The sequence below is a fragment of the Takifugu rubripes genome, chromosome 17, assembly GCF_901000725.2.
Source record: "Takifugu rubripes chromosome 17, fTakRub1.2, whole genome shotgun sequence".
Classification (NCBI taxonomy): Eukaryota; Metazoa; Chordata; class Actinopteri; order Tetraodontiformes; family Tetraodontidae; genus Takifugu; species Takifugu rubripes.
In genome coordinates, this window is record NC_042301.1 from 8,470,062 (window position 1) to 8,485,866 (window position 15,805).

At 46.9% G+C, this 15,805-nt stretch overlaps 2 protein-coding genes across 5 annotated transcripts; one reads left to right on the top strand and one right to left on the bottom strand.

Annotated features, from left to right (window-relative positions):
- The first annotated feature begins 1,135 nt into the window (after positions 1-1,135).
- sde2 (SDE2 telomere maintenance homolog (S. pombe)) lies at positions 1,136-3,919 on the top strand. 2 transcript variants are annotated; one of them, XM_029850489.1, is made up of 8 exons: positions 1,136-1,289; positions 2,042-2,162; positions 2,235-2,346; positions 2,426-2,595; positions 2,668-2,782; positions 2,991-3,107; positions 3,192-3,444; positions 3,572-3,919. In XM_029850489.1, the coding sequence occupies exons 1-8, from the start codon at positions 1,182-1,184 to the stop codon at positions 3,788-3,790; spliced, it is 1,215 nt and encodes a 404-aa protein (XP_029706349.1). In that variant the 5' UTR covers positions 1,136-1,181; the 3' UTR covers positions 3,791-3,919. The 2 variants fall into 2 exon arrangements, with proteins under 2 accessions (XP_029706349.1, XP_011611004.1); XM_011612702.2 differs by having other exon boundaries at positions 3,575-3,919.
- Positions 3,804-15,622, bottom strand: mtif2 (mitochondrial translational initiation factor 2). Of its 3 annotated transcripts, none has more exons than XM_029850487.1 (14): positions 15,478-15,622; positions 15,148-15,305; positions 14,951-15,077; positions 14,705-14,876; positions 14,180-14,340; positions 13,784-13,960; positions 13,569-13,708; positions 13,184-13,308; positions 5,303-5,507; positions 4,989-5,238; positions 4,744-4,905; positions 4,503-4,667; positions 4,280-4,420; positions 3,804-4,207 (listed from the first exon to the last, which is right to left on the bottom strand). In XM_029850487.1, exons 2-14 carry the CDS (start codon positions 15,301-15,303, stop codon positions 4,038-4,040), a joined length of 2,151 nt encoding a protein of 716 aa, XP_029706347.1. In that variant the 5' UTR covers positions 15,304-15,305; positions 15,478-15,622; the 3' UTR covers positions 3,804-4,037. The 3 variants fall into 3 exon arrangements, with proteins under 3 accessions (XP_029706347.1, XP_029706348.1, XP_011611005.1); XM_029850488.1 differs by having other exon boundaries at positions 14,951-15,074; positions 15,478-15,621; XM_011612703.2 differs by having other exon boundaries at positions 4,744-4,884; positions 15,478-15,621.
- Between the last annotated feature and the right edge of the window lie 183 nt (positions 15,623-15,805).

Sequence of the window (15,805 nt, forward strand, 5' to 3'; positions counted from 1 at the left end):
CGACCCTGCTAACGGCCCTGCTGACGACTTTCAGGTGACCACCCAGATCATTAGCATGCTACTGGTCCACAAGGGCTATATTTTCAAGCTCTGCTCTTACCTTGGATAACTATGACCTGGATGAATGAGAATCTTCACAAACATCGACTGGAACAAGACATTCACAATAGCACCCACTGGCCAGCTGCTGAGTGAATGCCTCAGGCAATAAAAGCCCAGCAAGGAGGAGGAGCTTGAAGGGCTATCATGGAAGGACAAGCCCCTGCATGGTATGTACCACCGACAAATTGAGGAAGTGGCTGATATCGATTTCTTCACATGTTTTCTTCTGTAGCATCACTGCTCATGGCTGCACAAGAACAGAACCTGAACATCAGAGCAATAGAGGCCAAGGTCTGCCATACCAAACAAGACCCCAGGTGTATGGAGAAGCCCCTGCGACACTCCAGCATATCACAGCAGGGTGCAAGATGTTGGCAGGCAAGGCATACACATCTGCACTAAGTATGGACTGGAGCTCCCAAGTGATAGAGAACAAGCATGCCAAGATCCTGTGGGACTTCCAGATCCAGACAGACAAGATGGTGTTGGCCAATCAGCCTGACAGTGGTGGTAGATAAACACCAGGAGACAGTGATGGTGATAGATGCAGCAATCCCAAGTGATAGCAACATCAGGAAGAAAGAAAATGAGAAGCTAGAGAAATACCAAGGGCTGAAAGAGGAGATAGAGAGATTGTGGGGTGTGAAGGCACCAGTGGTCCCAGTAGTGATTGGGACACTAGGGACAGTAACCCCCAAGCTGAATAGATGTCTCTAACAGATACCAGGAACCACATCAGAGATCTCTATCCAGAAGAACACAGTCCTAGGAACAGCTAGGATCCTGCGTAGAACCCTCAGACTCACAGGCCTCTGGTAGAGGACCCGAGTCTGAAGGAGGCACCGCCCAGGAGAGTGAGGAAGACATTTTTCTATATATTCTTCTTGTATCAACTTTCAAGAGAAACTGGGGGAGATAAAGAGTATTAGATCGTGGGTCTATTATTGTTCATTGACACTCCAGCACATTAGATGGCGGTAATGTACATTTGATGAGATGCACTCGCCAATAAACTGAAAGAAGACCAACAAAGAAGGAGCCTAGCGCTTGCGCATTATCATCTTTGTAGTTACAGCTGTATGAAGATGGAGGTGTTCGTGAGGACTTCGATGTTTAGTTTCGCCAACTGGAGTTTTACAGACGATTCTGTCGTCAGAGAAGTTCTGGATCGATTCGTCCAAAAGCAGGTTGGATTTTGTACCGAACATGGCTAACCCCCCTAAAAACTGTGCGACAAAACTGATTAAAAAATTGATTAAACCTCTCCGGGTGCTGGCGTTAGCTTTAGCTTTCCGTTAAGCGGGTGTTAACGAGAGGCAAATGTGTATAAACACTGTATTTGCGTGTATTTGAGTTATTGAAATGTTTACTCTAACAGATGTTCACACATGACCGAATGTCTCAATATATCGATTGTTAATAAGAGACTATTTGACTCTTATTTAATGCTTTTTTGGATTGCTATATGAAGATGTTTAAAATTGACTTATACTGTACTTTTAAAGTCGTTCCTATACTGTTGAAGAATGAATCCAAATATGTCCGATTGTAAATGAGAATGTTTCGAAAAACGACGATGTCTTCAACTATCCTGTTTTCCCATAGTTCAAGGAAATTGAAATTCTGAGATTAGGATGAAACCAGAAAATATTAACAGGATTCATTTCGACAAGTTGGACTTTTGTTAGCGCAAACACATTAAGTTTGATCTTTTTAAGCAAAATTGTATTCAATCGTTGATTTTTTTTTTTCTCTGACGGTCGGCGTTTGTCTTTATGTCAGCAAAATAACTCAAACAGATTAGCGAAATTAAATTAAAAATAAATGTTGATAATCGAGGAAGATTGGTTTTGGTGATGTTCTGGATTATCTCAGCTGTCTTCACTTCCTGTCAGCATTTGCTTTTGTTTGAATGGTGTGTGTGCATGTGTCCCTGTAGGGTGGTGGTTCTTCAAACGATTTCTACGTGGTCCAAAATGGTCGATTGTCGAATCTGGACGAGCCTCTGCAGCGTGGAGCGATCTATCACCTGGAGCCGCGGCTCTGTGGTGGTAAAGGAGGTGTGTTCCTGATGCACCTTTCAACAGGACACCTGTTTTCTTCTGTAGCATCATAATGATCTGTTGTTTCAGGGTTTGGCTCTATGCTGCGAGCTTTGGGCGCTCAGATCGAGAAAACGACAAACCGTGAAGCCTGTCGAGATCTGAGCGGCCGACGCCTGCGAGACGTCAACCATGAGAAGGAGTAAGATACCAGGTCTGAATAGTTTGAAGTCAGAAAAGCTGTCACCTGGGATACCGATTGTGTGTCTCCTGTAATGAAGGATGGCCGATTGGCTGAAAAAGCAGGCAGAGCGTGAAGCAGAGAAGGAACAGCGACAAGTGGAGCGTCTGCAGAGGAAGCTGAGGGAACCCGAACATCGTTTCAGTGACATGGAATTCCAGCAGCAGTGTCACGAGTTATCAGAGCGACTTGAAGACTCGGTCATCAAAGGTAGGTGTTGGTCGGCGCTCAACCCGCTGGTGGCGGCTCCTGTCCCCCTCTCTAAGTAGTGTTACATTTCAGGTCTGCAGGTGTCCTCTCCTGGTCAAATGAAGGCAGGTCACAGTTCAACTACAAAAAGACATAACTTGAGTCAGAGCAAAGAGCCGCATGCAAAGAAGATGATGTCAGAACTCTGGTGAGTGGGCCTCTGGTCGGTGCCGGGCACCCACTAAAGCTTTGATGTATCGTTGGATCAAAACATCTCTCACTGTGATTAATCCCTTCACATTTCTAAAACACAAAGCTCTCAAATGCCTTGTGAACTTTGACCTTCCCATGTCCCCTGCAAGTTTTTGACTTGATGTTGGTGCTGGTGGTTTTTGAACTGGTCTCCCTGGTTACAGGACAGGACTGGAGGAGCTGCAGAGCTCAGAGGAGGATGACAGCAATGAAGATGACTACGTCTCTTTCAGCCATATTTCAACTGATTACATAGCAACAGAGAGAGAGCAGATCAGCAGGTAAAAAAGTGGTTGCAGATGTTCAGATCTTCTGATTTTATTAATTAGATTTTAGCTCATCCAATCAAACTACTGGCTCTCCAGAGACCACGAGACCAGACTATCAGACCAGCAGGATGGTCCAGGACCCTCCACAGCCCAGGAGACCAGACCCTCAGACAATCTGGAAGGTCCAGGACCCTCCACAGCCCAGGAGACCAGACCCTTACACCAGCAGGAAGGTCCAGGACCCTCCACAGCCCAGGAGACCAGACCCTTACACCAGCTGGAAGGTCCAGGACCCTTCACAACCCAGGAAACCAAAAGACCAGGAGAATTTGAAGCATCACAGCAGCAGGTCAGTAGATTTTATCCATTCAAGTCTTCAGAATGTTTTTACTAGGTATACTTTTACCGAGTCAACATCTCAACAGTCAGACCAGGTTTCGATCATATAGTGATCAGGGTGGGTCTGATCCTCTCAGCAGGTCCACCACAGGCTGGACCTGGCCACGGTGACATCTGTGGAACATCTGGAGATTCTGGGTCTGGATGTCCTTAAGGATGAGCTACGGTGTCGTGGTTTAAAGTGTGGGGGGACGCTGACAGAACGTGCTGCCCGCCTCTTCTCCATCAGAGGTCTCACACCAGAGCAGATCAACCCTGCCTTGCTTGCCAAGCCCACCAAGGCTAAAAAGAAGTAATGAGATCTTTTTAGTGATCTTGCTGACAAAACTTTATTCACAAATTAGAAGGCAGGATCTTAAAAGCTTCAGTTATGTTTATTTTATACTGTATGTTCCTTTACTGTCAAATTAAATTGTTCTTAAACTGATGTTTGTGGCCTCTAACATTCAGGGACAGTAGGAATCTTTACATTCATGTTACAGGACAGGCAGCTCTCGGCTGTTTACTGCTACAATAAAAAATGATGGGAAAAAAAAATCTGCATTAGAAACCAGGGTCCCAGGAAGTGACCTGCGGCATCTTCACGTCCTCAAAGCAGACGACGATATCACCAGGTCTGAATTCGACGTTGCCCTCAGTGGACAGGCCACATTCCATCCCCACTTTCACTGTCAGGACATCCTCTTTGTGGTGTTTCAGGGTCGCCAGAGAGCCTGTATAAGATCAAGTGAAGGTCAGCATAGCCACTTGGTCCAGGTTTGAGCTTCTGTCCAGCTTTGACTCACCCTCCCAGACAGTGTCTTGTTCTCGCACCAGCCTGAACTTCAGGCGACGGTCCAGCTGACCTTTCTGAACACGACAGCCGGCAACAGGAACCTTTTTCTTCCCCACAGTGATGTCGAATGTGGCGAGCACTGTGGCTTCACCTGGACCGCCACCAATGGTGACAAAACAGGTTAAGTAGAGGAACAAGGTGCTCAGGACTCAATGTGCACGTGCCGAACTTACCGAGGACATTCTCTGAGGTCAGCGGAGGCAGTTTGGCACTCAGCTCGTTCTTCAGCTCATCAATCAGTTTATAGATGACGGCGTGAAGGTGCAGTGGGACGCCGTGTTTGGCCGCCAGTTGCTGGACTGCCTTACTGGCCTCCACGTTAAAGCCGTAAATGGAACCTGGAAGAGCAGTGAAACACACCTCCTGTTGGAGGCTAAGCGTCGTAACGGCATCTTAGGTTACCCTGAACACTACCTGAGAATATTTCTGCCATATTGACGTCATTCTCTGAAATGGCTCCGATGCCAAAATGGAGGACTTCCAGCTGACACTGTTCCTGAGCGTCATAACTATCCAAAATATTCAGGAAGGCCTCCACCGACCCGTCCACGTCCCCTGTAGAGACAAGTGTCCAGGCTGACATGGAGCATGTTTTGATGGAAAATTTCTTATGTCAGTGTTTCATTTTTTCTGAGAGATTTGCAGAGCTGTGCGAGTACCTTTGATGATGAGTGGCAGCTTCAGCTCATCGCTCTGCGTCCTCTCGCTGGTCCGTGTAAACTTGCTCTTGTTGGCTCGATACAGAGCCGATTTTCTCTGTCTCCAGCTCAGGTGATCAAGCCCCTCCCTCTCCTTCCTGTACTGCTCCAGGTGTTGTTTCTGCTTCAGCTCAATGGTGCTCTGCTCCTCCACCATCTTCTGCCGTTGCTCTTCGTAGTTCCTCCACTCCACCACTTCCTTGGCTCGCTGCTGCTCCACAAAGATGTTTGGTTAACAGCTGCTCACAGCTTCATGGCCTGGAAATCACGCTCACCTCAGATTCAACCTCCAGGAGAAGTTCTCCAGCAGAGGGAAGGTCCTTCCAGCCAACCACTTCCACAGCAGCACTTGGTCTCGCCTCCCTCACTGGCCGCCCATTCTCATCAAATAAGAAACGGACTTTAGCCCAAGTCTTCCCCGCCACCAGCACGGTGCCATGTTTCAAGGTTCCCTGCTGGACGATTGCCGTTGTTACGGGACTGAGGAAAGATGAAAGAATCTTGACTTGAAGATCAAATACAGAAATAACAACAGTGCTAATGGTTAAAATAAGAAGTGGTTCGGATAATTTGGACAAGCCACACCCCCACAAGCAGGCTGCAGGAGTCAGCTGACACCAAACCAACCAGAATATGAATTTAAAGCTACACTTTGTCGCATCCTGGTCAGCTTTCCACAAACAACTCAGACTATATAATTGATAATTATGTAGTGTTGCCAATGACAACCACCAACAATCAGTGAGTGGTGCTGTAAAGACATGTAGATTTATTGTGTGGGGGATGCTTGTGTTTTAAAAAAATAGTTAACAATGACGCTACATCAGCACGACCAGTCCTTTGACCACTGACCCGACACCAATGTTGGACTGTCAACGGTCATGGTTACGGTTACCTTATAACCCTCAAATATTAGATCTCTTTTGTGTAAATCCCTGTTAGTGCACGACCTGATAGCGGATCATCACATTGATTTGTTTTGTCTAACTGAGACCTGGCTTCAGGAGGAGGAGTATGTTAGCTTAAATGAATCTACTCCTCCTACCCATCTTAATTATCATATTCCTCGTGTTACTGGTCGAGGAGGGGGAGTGGCAGCAATCTATCACTCCAAGTTATTAATTAATCCTCAAACAAAATATGGCTCCAGTTCATTTGAAAGCCTGACTCTTGGCATCACCCATCTGAACTGGAAGATAGAAAAGCCACTTCTGTTTGTAGCTGTATATCGGCCCCCTGCTGGGCCACATTCAGAGTTCCTATCCGAGTTCTCTGATTTCTTATCTGACTTGGTCCTTAGAACAGACAAAGTGATTATAACTGAAGACTTGAATATCCATGTAGACGTTATAAATGACAGCTTTAGAAATGGCTTCATTTCATTACTTGAGTCAGTTGGTTTCCTCCAGCAGATAAACCAACCAACTCATAGCTTCAACCACACCCGAGATCAGATCATTCTTTGATCACTTTTACATTTATGATTAAGGATTCTTCTATGCTCAGAGCACAGTCTTACTATAGCAGATGTCTTTCAGATAATGCTGTAGCTAAGTTTAAGGAAGCGATCCCTGCGTTGATTCCAGGACCACTGTGTGTTTCCCCAGGGATCAATCAATCAATCTTTATTTATATAGCATCTTTTACAATCAAAATTGTTTCAAGGCGCTTTCCAGAATCCCAGGGCCTAACCACAGACAAGCAACAGTGGCAAGGTAAAACTCCCCTTTAACAGGAAGAAACCTTGAGCAGGACCAGGCTCATGTAGGGGGACCCTCCTGCTGATGGCCGGCTGGGTAGAGAAAGGGGGGAGGACAGGTAGATGATAGAATGGAGAGAAGAGGAAAGGCACAGAGCACAGAAACACATACAAAAATGCACTATTTGTGCAAGCCGTCGGCCGAGTGGGTCAGCGGGGCCGGAGGTCATCATGCAGCTCCGAAGGCGGCGATACCTGTAAATGAATACGGGGGGGGGGAAACTACACAAGAATCAGCATAACTAGTCTACTTGATGAGGAGGAGAGGAGAGGAGAGGAAACCATGACCCAGTGGGGTGACAGGTCTGTCAGGTGATCATGTTTCTGGACCCCGGCAGCCTTGGCCTATAACAGCATAGCTAAGATGTTAACCTAATGATTAGACGACCCCCTAAGTATGATAACTTGTCTATGATAGTAACTGGAACTACAGAATTAGTAACAATAAGCTTTTTCAAAGAGGTAGGTTTTAAGTCTGATCTTAAAAGTAGAGATGGAGTCAGGCTCCCGTACCTGGACAGGGAGCTGGTTCAATAGCAGGGGGGCCTGGTAGCCTTCCTACTGAAGTCGATCACCACCTCCTTTGTCTTGCTGGTGTTGATGCGCAGATGGTTCAGTCCACACCAGGCGACAAAGTTGGTGATGACCTCCCTGTATTCCAGTTCGTTCCCCTCAGACACACGTCCAACGATGGCTGTATCGTCGGAGAACTTCTGGAGGTGGCAGCTGTCCGAGTTGTGGCTGAAGTCCGATGTGTAGAGAATGAAGAGGAAGGGAGAGAGAACTGTACCCTGCGGTGCCCCCGTGCTGCAGACTACCACGTCGGACTCACAGTCACGGAGCCTCACGTCTGTTGGTGAGGTAGTCGGTGGTCCAGGCAGCTAGGTGACAGTCGACTCGGGATCCCTCCATCTTCCCTCTCAGCAATGATGGCTGGATTGTGTTGAAGGCACTGGAGAAGTCAAGGTACATGACTCTCACTGTGCTCCCGGTGCTCTCTAGGTGTGAGAGTGACCGGTGCAGCAGGTAGATGACCGCGTCATCCACACCAATGCCCGGTCGATATGCAAACTGTAGAGGGTCCATCTTGCTGTCCACCAGCTGTCGAAGGTGGGTGAGAACGATCCTCTCCATGGTCTTCATCCAGTGAGAGGTTAAAGCCACTGGCCTGAAGTGGTTGGGCTCCCTGGCGTGCGCAGGCTTATGAACCGGAACCACACATGATGTCGCCTGAACTTCCCTGGCGTTGCTCCCCTTGAGGCGCTCCTCCAGCTTCCTCCTATAGCTGTCCTTGCCTCTCCTTAAACCCCCTTCTCAGCTCCTTCTGGACTCTCCTCAGCTCCTCCTTGTCCCCAGATCTAAAAACCCTCTTCTCATTCAGCAGGGCTTTTAGATCAGGGGTCACCCAGGGTTTGTTGTTGGGGAAACACCGAACCTTCCTGGTAGGCACGGTATTTTCGACACAGAAGTTGATGTAGTCCGCGATGCAGGTTGTCAGGCCGTCGATGTCCTCCCCGTGAGGTTCACATAACACATCCCAGTCTGTGGTGTCGAAGCAGTCCCTCAGAGCCATACTGGTCTCCTCAGACCAGCTCCTTAGATACCTCTTGGTGGGTGGTTGTTTATTCACCATAGGTATGTATGCAGGGGACAGATGAACCAGGTTGTGATCAGAACGGCCCAGCGGGGGGAGGGGGGAGGAGGTGTATGCATCCTTGGTGTTTACATACATTAAATCCAAAGTTCTATTGTCTCTTGTGTGGCATTTCACATATTGGGTGAAGGTTGGGAGAGTGGAGGACAGAGAAGCATGATTAAAGTCACCAGAGATGAGGAGGAGGGACTGGGGGTGCAATGTCTGAAGCTTTGAAACTATGGTGTGTACAGTCTCACAGGCAGCAGCGGCATCGGCCGATGGAGGGATGTACACGGTTATCGCGATAACATGCGAGAATTCCCTCGTGAGGTAATATGGCCGAATGCTGACCGCTAGCAGTTCAATGTCTTTGCTGCAGTACTGCTCCTTCACCCTGATGTGCCCTGGGTTACACCATCTATCGTTCACAAACACCCCCTCCTTTCCTCTTACCGCTCTAATTAGCTTTCCTGTCCGCTCTCACGAGTTGAAAACCGTCCAGAGTTAGGTGTGAATCTGGCGAGAGTCCATTCAGCCAGGTCTCTGTGAAGCACATGAGACTACACTCCAGGTACTCCCTCTGTAGCCTGGTTAGCGTTGACAGCTTATTAGGGAGAGATCTCACGTTCCCCATGATGACCGACGGTATGGATGGTTTACACCGTCTTTTCTTCTCCCGACGCTTCGTCCCTGCTCTGCATCCCCTTCTCCTTCACCTTAATTCCGTGGGGATCACCGGTATTTCCGCGGGGAGTACCCTCGTGTTGCTCAGTGCTAACAGCTGTTCCCGGGTGTAAACAATGGAGCCATGGTTGAAGGGGTCAGCCGATGTAGATTTAAATAGTCCCAGAAGGACGAAAAGACAAAAAGATAGTCTCGCAAGTTGTACACCCGAAGGTGCACACGTCCGACCGAGACTGGTACAAAAGGATGCACGAAAAAAGTATAAAAGCACACTAAAACATGTAAACACGCTCGGAGCTACTGTAACAAGCTGCCACTCGTGCGGTGCCATCTTGGTCTTTAAAAATTATTCTAAATTTAACAGGCAGCCAATGAAGAGACGCCAGTACAGGAGTAATGTGATCTCTTGTCAATACCTGTCAGAACTCTGGCTGCAGCATTTTGGATCACACTGGAGGCTTCTTAAAGAGTTGTTTGGATACCCTGATAATAAAGAATTACAATAGTCCAGCCTGGAAGTAACAAATGCATGGACTAACTTTTCAGCATCATGCCGCATCAGTAGTTTCCTGATCTTTGTGATATTCCTCAAGTGAAAAAAGGCATTCTAGAGACTGTTTTAATGTGTGAGTTGAAGGACAGATTTTGGTCAAAAGTTACTCAAGATTCCTCACAGAGAGAATAGATGTTAATGAGATACCATCTAGAGTGATAATGTGATCTAATCTATCCCTGAGAGGTTCAGGACCAAACACCATGACCTAGGTTGACTATTGCTGAAGGTGCAGCAGCCTCACTGAGAATCACGCTTGATTCTGTTGCCCCCCTGAAAAAGAAAATAGTAAATCATAGGAGGTGTACCTCTCCTGGTATAATTCACATATCAGGACCCTCAAGCAGAAAGCGCACAGACTAGAAAGGAAGCGTTCTTGTAAAATAGATAGCTATCATGTAGCCTGGAAAGACTGTCTATTAGTTTACAAAAAGGCCCTCTGTAAGGCTAGAACAGCTTATTTTTCTTCTTTACTTGAAGAAAACAAGAATAACCCCAGGTTTCTTTTCAGCACTGTGGCCAAATTAACCAAGAGTCACAGTGTTGTAGGTCCACGTATCCCTTCTTCCCTTAGTGGTGAAGACTTCATGAGCTTCTTCACTGATAAAGTTCTAGCTATCAGAAAAAAAGCTAACCAGGCCATCCCAACAACTGGACCATCACCAGATGTACTGACTGTGGGAACATACGGGTTCTCCAATGAGCCCTTAAACTCCTTCAGCCCTATATATTTTTCTGAGGCGTCTTCGCTGATTCAGAAATCCAAGTCCACCACGTGTCTTTTAGATCCCATCCCAACACACCTGTTGAAGGATGTTTTACCATTGATAGGCAGTTCTATCCTGGACTAGATCAATTGTTCTTTAGTGACAGGTTATGTACCCCGGTCCTACAAGGTGGCGGTGATTAAGCCGTTGCTTAAAAAAAACATCACTGGATCCTGATGTGTTAGCAAACTATAGGCTGATATCCAACCTTCCTTTTATCTCTAAAATTCTTGAGAAGGTTGTGGTGACTCAGTTACTGGAGCACCTGCAGAGAAACAACCTGTTTGAGATGTTTCAGTCAGGCTTTAGAGCTCATCACAGCACAGAAATAGCACTTCTTAAAGTTACAAATGATCTTCTTATAGCTTCAGATCATGGACTGGTTTCTATGCTGGTTCTGCTGAACCTCAGTGTTGCTTTTGATACAGTTAATCACAGCATCCTGTTACAGAGACTGGAACATGTGATTGGGATTAAAGGGACAGCACTAGACTGGTTCAGATCATATTTATCTGATAGATACCAGTTTGCTCATGTCCATGGTGTTCCCTCCTCATACAGTAGGGTTAGCCATGGAGTTCCTCAAGGTTCTGTACTTGGACCAATCCTCTTCACCTTGTACATGCTTCCCTTAGGGAACATTATTCGGCAGCATGGGATAAATTTTCATTGTTATGCTGATGACACTCAGCTTTATTTATCCATGAAACCAGAGGAGACAGAAGTTAGTGAAGCTTCAGACCTGTCTTAAAGACAAAGTCCTGGATGTCTTCAAATTTCCTCCTCCTTAACTCAGGAAACGCAGGTCCTGAACCTCTCAGGGATAGATTACCGGTAGATCACATTATCACTCTAGATCAGGCATGGGCAAACTACGGCCCGGGGGCCACACGTTTTAATCCGGCCCACCAAACTTGAAAAATTAAATGAATAAACCTTGTTAATGTTATATTTTCACTGCAATTCTGGTGTTTTCCCACTAGAAAAAAGACAGTCAGGAGGAGAGTGATGGTGATATCCTGAAGGATAACAGAACTTTCAGTGCTTTAAAATAGAAATGGTTATTAATTTTTTTTAAAAGGCATAATTTATTCATTTGATTGAAGTGTTTTAAGACTCATTCCAAAGTCAGATATTTTGTTGTAATGCTTCTCTTCATTTTCATTTGCAATTAAGCCACATGTTTTCTCCATATCCCAAGATGTGTATTTTTTCTCCAATGAGGTGAGGTTACCAAAGCACTCCATCCATCCATCTGCTCCTGGTCCGGCCCCTTTGTCAAATGTTAGAACCCATTGTGGCCCACGAATCAAAATGTTTGCCCACCCCTGCTCTAGATGGTATCTCATTAACATCTAGTCTCTCTGTGAGGAATGGAGTAGCTTTTGACCAAAATCTGTCCTTCAACTCTCACATTAAAACAGTCTCTAGAAGTGCCTTTTTTCACCTGAGGAACATCACAAGGATTAGGAAACTACTGACGTGGCATGATGCTGAAATGTTAGTCCATGCATTTGTTACTTCCAGGCTGGACTATTGTAATTCTTTATTATCAGGGTGTCCAAACAACTCTCTAAGAAGCCTCCAGGTGATCCAAAATGCTGCAGCCAGAGTTCTGACAGGTATTGACAAAAGGGATCACATTACTCCCATACTGGCGTCTCTTCATTGGCTGCCCGTTAAATTTAGAATAATTTTCAAAACCCTTCTTTTGACCTACAAGGTCCTCAGAGGCCTAGCTCTATCCTACCTAGAGGAGCTAGTGACACCTTACCAGCCCAATAGACCGCTCCGCTCTCAGAATGCTGGTCTACTTGTGGTTCCCAGAGTTTCTAGGAGTAGAATGGGGGGCCAAGCATTTAGCTACCAGGCCCCCCTGCTATGGAACCAGCTCCCTGTCCAGGTACGGGAGGCTGACTCCATCTCTACTTTTAAGATCAGACTTAAAACCTACCTCTTTGAAAAAGCATATTGTTACTAATTTTGTAGTTCCAGTTATTATCATAGACAAATTATCATAGACAAATTATCATACTTAAGGGGTCGTTTAATCATTAGGTTTACATCTTAGCTATGCTGTTATAGGCCGAGGCTGCTGGGGCCCAGAAACATGATCACCTGACAGGCCTCTGTCACCCCACTGGGTCATGGTTTCCTTTCCTTTCCTTTCCTCTCCTCTCCTGTCCTCTCCTCATCAAGTAGACTAGTGATGCTATTTCTTATGTAGTTTTTCTGCCCCCCCCTTCTGTACTCATTTACGGATATCGCCGCCTTAAGAGCTGCATAATGACCTCCGACCCCGCTGACCCACTCAACCAGCAGCTTATTCAATATAATGTATTTCTATGCCTGTCCTGTCCTGTCCTGTCCTGTCCTGTCCTGTCCTGTCCTCTCCTCTCCTCTCCTCTCCTCTCCTCTCCTCTCCTCTCCTCTCCTCTCCTCCCTATTCTATCCTCTACCTGTCCTCCCCCATTCTCCTCTCTCTCTCTCCCAGCCAGCCATCAGCAGGAGGGTCCCCCTATATGAGCCTGGGCCTGCTCAAGGTTTCTTCCTTTTAAAGGGGAGTTTTTCCTTGCCACTGTTGCTTGTCTGGGGTTAGGCCCTGGGATTCTAGAAAGCGCCTTGAAACAATTTTGATTGTAAAAGACGCTATATAAATAAAGATTGATTTGATTTGAACACCATCTTCAGTTTTACTGGGGCTGGTGATTTTGCAAATCAGCATCTGTGAGCGCCTGAAGAGTTGACTCCACCCACCCTTTTCCACGATTGGTGCGGCTCTCAATGACCACACCCTCCACAGGCCCATTGGGTGCCGCCTTCAGCTCCAGAATCTCTGCCAACGCCACCGTGGCCTCGGCCAGAGCCAGCAGGTTGTTTCCCTGGCAACAATAACATACATACAATCAGATTTCTCTGAGGGAGGATCAATGAAATGACAACAGGCTACTGATGCAATTCAGGACTGATTCATAACATTTCTGATCACCTCTGAAGCTCATGTGGGTCTGACCTCCTGTTGACCCCAGTAATTAAATCATCGTCATAACAAAGGAAAAATCACTTGTGTGGTTGTGAAATAAAGAGATTCCAATCAGAAATCTGAGCTTGTGATCATGTGACAGATGGGTCATGTGCTCACCTTGAGGGCAGAGACAGGGATGGCCTGAATGTCACCTCCAAACTCCTCACAGACAACATTGTGAGCCAGCAGCTCCTGTTTAACCCTCTGGGGGTCAGCCTGCGGTCTGTCACACTTGTTAATTGCCACAATCACTGGAACTGAGATGTCACAGTCAGCTGACACAACCACGCTACCCACTGCCCTCAGCTCTGACGCACAGGTACAACTCACACCTTTGGACTTCCTGGCATGCTGGATGGACTCCACCGTCTGGTTCATGACCCCATCGTCCGCCGCCACCACAAGGATGATGATGTCAGTGACGCTAGCTCCACGTGCTCTCATGGAGGAGAAGGCAGCGTGGCCAGGCGTGTCTAGGAAGGTAATCTTCTCACCTGAAGGCAGTTGGACTGGAGAAGAAACACAATCTTCATTGGAACTGAAGAAGCTGTTACGCTGGCTGTTTTCCCCCAATAGGACATAGAAATGTTGACAGTGACCCTATAACTGAGGCTCCGCCTCCATCTGTTACTAGTGGCCACAAGGTGACAGAATGGCTAGACTTGTATCAGGAACATCTGGCTTCTTTTGAGGGTAAAACCATGAAAACCCAGGTGGGATGAACATACCCAGAAAGGCGCCAATGTGCTGCGTGATGCCACCAGCCTCCGTGGAGACAATCTGGCTCTTCCTCAGGCTGTCTAACAGGGTGGTTTTCCCATGATCCACATGACCCATAATGGTGACCACAGGAGGGCGTGGTACCAGCAGGGATGGGTCAGCTGGAGGTCTAGCAGAGGTCAGAGGAGCAATCTGATTAAGTCAAGGTGAAGATTTAGACCACAGTAGCTCTTCCTCAGGACTGGATGGGACGTCTCCGGTAGTGCTATCACTGTGAGGCCTACTGGGTTTGACTTCTACACTCATTCAGCATTCAGACCTTCAGCAGCTCTGGTTGACGGATCATCTGACTCTGCTCTGACCTGTCTGAATCTTACTCATCAGACAAATTGGCCTCCTCTCCAGATGGTAGTCATGAACACAGGGTGCGTGTCTCTAACATGATGGATGCCGTCTGTCGGCCAAATGAGAAAGTATACATTCCCCTCTGGTCCTGTCAGCATCTGTCCTCTCTGTCCCCCTTCCTTTCTCACCTGCGGCGAGCGTCTCTGTTGGGTCGCTCTCTGCTCTTGCTCAGTTTGGCCCATCGGTACTTCATGCCTGATCGCGTCACAACTTCTTTGATCCATTCCTCCTCTAACACGGAGGCTGGCTCCAGAGAACCCAAGTCCAGCGTGGTGTTGAGCAGCGCCTCAAATATGTGATCTGAAAGACACAAAGCAAACTGCTGAGCTGTGAGTGTCCTGGTGCTGCGTCTTGCGGCTGCTAACCTCGCTCACCTGTGTCTCTGTTCATGGCTTGTGCCAGCGAAGCCACCGTCATCCCATGATGAATCTCCACCTCCTGCTTTTCCACTTTTGTTCTGACCTTCTTAACCCTTTGGTCCTTATTTTGACTTCTGACCTGCTGAAACATTAGGTTTGCCAAACTCTGATCTTAAGGGATAAACTTTTGTCCACCAACACTTCAGGGTCACCTGTGTGAATGTAAACTCCCTGGTCTGTGAACACGTGAAAAGTGGGGCAGGGCGCCAAACTGGGCTGAGTGGTGAGGACAGAAGGTTACCCAGTACGGTCGGGTCACTGAGGACGAGCCGCCGGGCCCCCCGCATCGTTGATGACATCACGTTCATACCTGCAGACAGACTCTTCAAATGTTCTCGAACAGAAAGGTTTGCGTTCTAATGAGGCGCAACTGACGCTAATGTTTCTGACGGTTTCAAAACAACTTTTTTTTTTCCTTCCGCATGTAAGCAACCGTCTGAGAACTGTGACGCAGCTTCCGAAGAAACGTAGTGTCTTCTTACCTTCAAACGTTCTCCTTTCAACTCATCCTGGTAAAACCTGTCAGCAAAGTTACAACCCAAGATAAAACTGCGTCCGGGAGCCGACATGACAAGTCCACGGAGCGACCCGGAACAAGATGTGCTAACGACGTCACTTCCTTTATAGAATACGCGTCATTTCATTGATTAAGGTGCGTTATACTTTTACAACAAATATTAGAGTAAATTATTCTACACATTCTTACGGTCATCTGAGTTTTTATCATTTATAAATATTATTTTTCATCCTTCAGTAGTTTGATTTAACAGTTCATTAAAGCAAATTATCTCAGAACTGAATCTTTTAAAG

What these genes read in the sequence shown, in the direction of transcription:
- mtif2 (XM_029850487.1), bottom strand. Translation starts at nt 15,303, where the DNA reads ATGAACGTGATGTCATCAACGATGCGGGGGGCCCGGCGGCTCGTCCTC. An exon ending in TCCCTGTCTCTGCCCTCAAG is followed by an intron (nt 13,309 to 13,568) that starts GTGAGCACATGA and finishes TATTGTTGCCAG; the next exon opens with GGAAACAACCTGCTGGCTCT. An exon ending in ACAAGACACTGTCTGGGAGG is followed by an intron (nt 4,208 to 4,279) that starts GTGAGTCAAAGC and finishes GATCTTATACAG; the next exon opens with GCTCTCTGGCGACCCTGAAA.
- sde2 (XM_029850489.1), top strand. Translation starts at nt 1,182, where the DNA reads ATGAAGATGGAGGTGTTCGTGAGGACTTCGATGTTTAGTTTCGCCAAC. An exon ending in ATCGATTCGTCCAAAAGCAG is followed by an intron (nt 1,290 to 2,041) that starts GTTGGATTTTGT and finishes GTGTCCCTGTAG; the next exon opens with GGTGGTGGTTCTTCAAACGA. An exon ending in GCTCTGTGGTGGTAAAGGAG is followed by an intron (nt 2,163 to 2,234) that starts GTGTGTTCCTGA and finishes CTGTTGTTTCAG; the next exon opens with GGTTTGGCTCTATGCTGCGA.